The 6,564-nt window shown below is 45.7% G+C and overlaps 1 protein-coding gene across 2 annotated transcripts; it reads right to left on the reverse strand.

Moving 5' to 3' along the window:
- Nucleotides 1–839: 839 nt before the first annotated feature.
- Nucleotides 840–6,501, reverse strand: Coprs (coordinator of PRMT5 and differentiation stimulator). 2 transcript variants are annotated; one of them, XM_008828895.2, is made up of 4 exons: nt 6,383–6,501; nt 3,952–4,018; nt 1,784–2,002; nt 840–1,288 (listed from the first exon to the last, which is right to left on the reverse strand). In XM_008828895.2, the coding sequence occupies exons 1-4, from the start codon at nt 6,449–6,451 to the stop codon at nt 1,119–1,121; spliced, it is 525 nt and encodes a 174-aa protein (XP_008827117.1). In that variant the 5' UTR covers nt 6,452–6,501; the 3' UTR covers nt 840–1,118. The 2 variants fall into 2 exon arrangements, with proteins under 2 accessions (XP_008827117.1, XP_029417371.1); XM_029561511.1 differs by having other exon boundaries at nt 6,158–6,500.
- Nucleotides 6,502–6,564: the final 63 nt, after the last annotated feature.

Here is a 6,564-nt window from a genome sequence, read left to right on the forward strand (position 1 = left end):
AATGAATGCAGAAGTTGGTACCAGGAATAGGGTTGCTGTAAAGACACTGATCATACTGTTTTGTTTTGTTTTGTTTTTGTTTTGTTTTGTTTTGTTTTGAAGGAATGTGGAAGGCTTTAGAATTTTGGACTAGAAATTCAGGTAAAGGACTAGAAAAGCAGGTAAAAATGCTGTAGGCAAAGCTTAGTGCGCCATTCTAGTAGAGGCCCAGAAGACAGTGCTGAGAGCAGTGCATATGGTAGAGGCTCCGTTTGTGAGGTTTCAGGGAACAAGGTCTCTCTTAGCAACTATGCTAGAGTCCATTTGTGTGTGTGTGTGTGTGTGTGTGTGCATGTATATATATATACATATATATATTTATTATTTATTTATTTATTTATTTAATGTGTATAAGTGTAATGCCTGCATGTATGTAAGTACACCCATTTCGTGCAGTGCCCATGGAAGACAGAAGAGGGTGCGGGATACCCTGGAACTAGAGTTGCGGATGGTTGTTAGCTACCATGTGGGTGCTGGGATTCAAACCCAGATCCTCTGCAAGAGCATCCTGTGCTCTTAACCACTTAGCCCCATAGCCTCACATTCTTATAAACTAAGTAAATGTTTAGTTTTCCCTACAAGAGGAATAGAAATCAGCCTTAGTCACCATTGACTCATGGATTTCAATCCCTATTCAAAAGTGCCAGATACACAGAAGCAAAACTGAGATTCTTTATCTTTCTCAGAGTAGTTTTAGGTCTCCAAACACTTCAATCCTTAAAATGTAGTTTGAAGACTTTAAAGGAGCAAAGCCTTGCTCAGAAGAACCTAATTAGAATTAAAATGTAGGCAAAGCATACTGTTTTTCCCCCCTACCTTTATTTATAAAGAAGACACTTCCTCTGATACAGACACAAATGCTGCTACATTCCAAAGGGTCCATTAACAACAACAACAACAACAAAATAGGAAAAAGCAGTGGGACCTCAGCTCACAACAATGTGTGTAGCCCATACTCAGGAACCAATGGGAACATGGTCTTGGGTAGGATATCTCACCTTAAAGACAGGAAACAGTTCTTCATCAGGAAGGCACACACACATACACAAAAAAAACCCACAAGGCAGAAAGTGCCACCTTCAATCTTCGGCATCATCAAACTGTCCTGTTTCAAAGACCATCTTAGAATAATGTGGTATCAGTGGAGGTGGATGGTGCCAACTGGGGTCATACATCATGTCTCCCTGTGGGGCACAGCACACCCAAGGTTTGATCTCTTGAGTAATGCTCCCCTGGATGTCATCAGCATCTGCAGACAGTTTCAAAAAACAGGTTAGAGAAAGCAGGGAAAGATAAAATGGATTGCACGAGAAAATGTCTAGGGGAACGAAGCTTACACACATTTTAATAACAACACAGATATGTACACACACATACACACACACACACACGTGTACACATATACACAAGCACACCCTTTCCTGAGGAACTGCAAACAAGGCATTCTGAGCAGTCAATTTGTTCTTCTCAGACACAGTTCTCAGCAGTGAAAAGGAATCAGATGGTTAACAAAGTACTTCCTTACGAGCTGCTCAGCTCAAAGACTTCTGGAGAGAAGAGCATTTTCTCCTTGATAAAACACAGTAATATGCTGTGACAAAGAAGCAATCATAAATTTCAGTCCCAGAACAAAGATGAGGCTGAACTCATGTATAAGGTACCTCTTCCAAACTATTTGCCTTTAGAGGCAGCTTGGAAGGGTCTGAGCAGCTCTGGCTCAGGACCCCAGAAATTCCCAACCTACCATAAGGATTGCCTTGGTCTGCTTTCAACTCCAAGTCCCAGTCTTCATTGAAAAGATCTGCAGCCTGCTCCACAGGTGGACAGGCTGTTCCTCCTGGCTGCCCCCAGGCATACAGTTCCCCATCAGCCTCTTCCTCCTCCACAGGAAAGCCTTCCTCTTCAGAACATAGGCCCTCACCCTGGGTAGGAATATCACTAGGGATGCTCTGGGCTCCACTGGCTAAGAAATCAACAAAAAGATTTCAAAGGTGATAAAATTACAGGAGATCTGCTCATACACTTAGAAAATTTCTGGCAGACTTTCTAAAAGGATAGTAAAACAAGTAGACACACCCCCTTAGTTACCTGAGCATTCCAACAGTGTTCAGTTTATATTTTAGAAACAGGGTCCGTTATTTTCTTTTGATAAGATGCTTATCTTACACAAAGCCACTGAGTCCTGGGCTGTAAGTTCACACAGAGGGCCTTGCACAGGTGACATTTTTAGGTGGTTTGCGTGTCCCTGAGTCCAGGGCTTCTGGCAAACGGTATGCTTTTACTATTTAAGTCAGGACTGCATTTTTCTCTTTAATTTCTCCTCTCTCACTTAAGTGAGTGCAAATACAAAGGGAAAACGGGAGAAGAGCAGCACCCATCCAGTCCCCACATTCTTCCTCCTGAACTAGGGGAAGCTCCATAGCAATGTAACAAGGCCTGGGGCAGGACAATGGGCCTCCATATCATGGGAGTATTACGGTGATACCAGGTCTGAGGCAGGGAAGGAGCAAGCCTGAAAACTGCTATGGTGTTACTACTGTAATCACAGCTAGAAAGCAATGAAGTTGCATGGCGTCTGTAGGCAAACTGCCCGAGTTCAGACCTGCTCTGCCAATTACTAAGAATGTAACTCAGTTGAAATTATTTCTACCAATTCTCTAATATCTTAAATGTGGAATTACCATATAACTCAGCAATTCCACCTGTAACTGTATACCCCAAAGAACTAAAAGCAGTATCAAATGAAACTAGACGTTCACTGCAGCACTATTCAGTCACCAATGTCCATCAGTGAATGAATAACCAACAAAATGCAGAACAGTACAGAACGGTTCAGTCACAAAAGCAGTGAAGTGCTGATATGCACCACTATGTGGTGAATGAACCTTGAAAACATACTGAGTTGAAAGACGCCAGACAAAGGATACTACATATTGTATAATTACATTTGCAGTCAGTAGTCACATATGCTTATCCATAATAAGTCAATTATTAGAGACAAAAAAAATGATCAGTAGCTAGGGACTCAGGAACTAGAGAATGAAGTCTGTCTTCCTGTAGATACAAGATTTCCTTCTGGGGTAATGCAAATATTCTGGAACTAGCAGTGATGGTTGTACAACACTGTTACTGTGCTGAACATCACCAAACTGTATGTTCTGATATAGTTAAGTGGTACATTTGAAGTATATATCTTTTGCCACATTAAAAAAATAGTTATTAGGTTATTGTGAGTTTATTTAGGAAATAAAAAGGGGAAACACTTGGAGCTGTGCCTCATATACAGTGAGTACCGCCAGATCCAGATGCTGTGCTTACACCATTCTGTACTTGCTCTATCTAGACCAGCACTAGCCATGAGAACTTTCTTCCTGGATAGAAATGCTCCAGGTGATGCTGTTCAGCAGTGTGGGGGCGTGTCACATGCGCTCACTGGGCTTGGTCACAAAGGGGCTGAATTTCTCATTTATTTAATTATAATTCCATAGTACCAGGGTCTAGTGGGTATTGTACTGGGCAGTACCATTATAGACCTTCGTATCCAACTCTGAAACAACCCAGGAGGTATTACCAGCCCCATTTTAAAGATAATGAAAGACGAAGTGACTTTTCTAAGGCCACAAAACACAGGCCTGGACTCTCTGAACTAGATCTGAAATTGAAACATTTTTTCCTAGCTACAGTCTATACACTCTCCACTGCCTCAAGCTGTTCCTCCCAGGGAAAGGGGTGGCTTGGATACAGGGAAAGTCCAGTACTTCCTTGGAACTTCCAAATAAGGGCTCCACTGAAACACTGGGTAGTGGTGATTCCCTGGCAGAGGCTAGCATGAGAAAGTACAAAAGACACAGGCTTTTCCTGTTCCTTCTCCATCTCTTCCAACATCCACCCCAGTCTCTGCTGTCTACTTGCCTAGTCGATCCATGGCCATCTCAGTCTCTCGCTCCTGACCAGAGAGGTCAGCTGTGGCAAAGCCAGCCTGTGGAAGAAGAAATAATTACCAGGAACTTGGGTATCTGGGACACAGCCCTGCCTTGAAGTTCCAAACCCACCTCCCATACTGCCCTTCCCACTGTGGGGCTGGTATCTGCCTGTGAGACTCAGGAAGGCCTAGCTCATTCCTATTCCTCTAGGCCTCATCCCAGCAACACTTCACCACTCAGGCCACTGGGAGTACCTTTTTCCATTAGCCACTAACACAGCTGCCAATTTTGCCATTTACAGAGTCCGCCCCTTCCCTGGGCCCTCACTTCAGAAGTCTGAGTCCCGGGACTTTTCCAAGCTCAGAGACCCTAGAGCCAGGGAGGACAGTTCCCAGGCCCTAGAGTTTTAATTTCAGCTTTGTAAACCTTTTCCTCTATGTTTATATATTTTAATCACTCCAACTTTATCCCTTCTTCTTGGCCAGGATTGATAGCTGTTTCCTGTGCCTGCTGCCTCCATGCATCTTTGCCCTTTCAGTTACTTAACAAGGTTTTATTTAACAACTCTTAACAAATTGTCTCCCCAGTGATACATGGGAGAACCAGAGTTATAGTTCCTATGCAGTGATAAACACTAAAAGGGATACTTAAATCCCCATGGCCAACCAGATTATTTTTTGCCCCATTACTTAAATGTTCCTTAAACTCTATCACTTCCAAGATCTCTTTCCAATGGAAGCAAATGTTCAGAGCCTGCACGGTTAGGCCTGGTTTCAATCTTAGCTCTACCATTCATTTAGGCTGTGACCTATGAAAACTGGGGGTTATTGTTCTGACCTTGCAAGGGTCTTACGCTAATATAACACAAAAACATCTAAGATGGGCTGGAGATGTAGCTCAGTTGGGAGAATGCTTGCCTAGCATGCACAAAGCCCTCAGTTCAATTCCCAGCACCACATGAAACCAGGAACAGTAGTGCACACTTGGAATCCCAGCATTCCAAAGGTGGGGGCAGGAGGATCAGTGTCTTGACTACATAGTGAGCCCCTGTCTCAAAACCAGAAACCAAAAAGGCACAAAGGTAGCAACAAAAAATACCTATTATGATGCAGGAAAGAAATATTTCTTGGACTTAAATACACTTTAAAAAAAAAAGGATTTATTTTTATTTTATATATGCTTGTTTGTGTGATTGCTTGTGTGTAAGGGTGCCTATGGAGGCCAGAAGAGAGTGTGAGATCCCCTGGAGGACTAGTTACAGATGGTTGTGAGCCACCTGATGTGGGTGCTGGGAAATGTGAACTCTGCCTTCTGCAAGAGCAGGACGTGCTCTTAACTGCTGACCCATCTCTCAGGCCTTAAGTTCACTTTTTATTTTACATCTAAATTGTACTTGGCACTCACTCTGATCATGCCAGGCATGCCAGGGCTTTAATGACTCAATTCCACCTCCTGAGGTCAGTGGTAATCAGAGTCCACTGCTGCCCGCTAAGGGGTTGGACCTCACCTGAACTTCCTCACCATCTCCCTACCTGCCTATCTGCCCAGTCTTACAAAGGGTAATCACTACTATACTTGAAACCATCAAGCACCATCTACTGCCATCACAGATCAGCTAGGCCACTCGGGGTGCCTCTAACCTCCATCGATTGGCTGAAATAGTCGGCCTTTGGTAAAGTCTGCTCTAGGACCACGTTGAGGCCACTCACCCTGAACTCCCTATCTCCAGTGCTTTACTGGGCCACCCCCTTCTCACATAGGAGAGCAACTGTAACACCCTTTCCTGCTCAGCCCTGACAAAATTAGTCTTCCCCTTTTCTGAAATCCAAAGTAATTTTCTTCGCACATCTATTGCTACAGTAATCATGTTTTGGTGCAAGTACCGTCTTTGATGCTCAAGTAAGCATTCCATTCATACACCCAATTAACAAACGTGTGTTTGTGCCAGGAATAAGGTTGGAATTCTGGTACAGTTTTAAACAGGATGCCTATAGTCAAGAAGCTCACTGCACAAGAGATGGACGCTGTGTACGTGCAGGTCATGGAAAAAGGCTGTAAGGCGGGCATTTGAAAACCAGTTTCTGGAAATGTGCGTCACACCAGGCCTTTCAGTTTCATCAAAGAGAAGAAGGCAAGCTACACATCCCCACCAATGCCCAGGGGTCCAAAAGGTGAAGTCCCCTCTCGCCGCCCACCTGGCTCTGGCCCCCAGCCGCGGGCGCCAGCTCAGGGCCACCTGCTACTCCCTCCATCACTCGCGCAGTGCTGGGGTCGGGCGGTCCTTCGGTCCTTTTCCTCCGGCGCTCGGCACCACCTGGGCTGCAACCCCCGCGCCTTCCCGCGCCCGCCGTTACCGGCTCTGCGTGCTCGGCCTCTCCAGCCGCGCGCGAGCCCCACCGCTTCCCGCCTGGCGAGCTCACCTCCGCGCCGGGCACCTCCTGCGCACTCGGCTCCTCCGGACCCCGGCCCGCGGCCGCCAGAGAGTCCATGCCAGGCGCAGACAGCCCGGCGCTGTCCAGGCCACGTGACGGCCGACATGCCGCGGACCAGCCAACCAGCGCGGCGCTCCGGCCCAGGGGCGGGGCAGCGCAGCTCCCGCAGC

This window comes from Nannospalax galili, unplaced genomic scaffold (genome assembly GCF_000622305.1).
Source record: "Nannospalax galili isolate Female #2095 unplaced genomic scaffold, S.galili_v1.0 scaffold1554, whole genome shotgun sequence".
NCBI lineage: Eukaryota > Metazoa > Chordata > Mammalia > Rodentia > Spalacidae > Nannospalax > Nannospalax galili.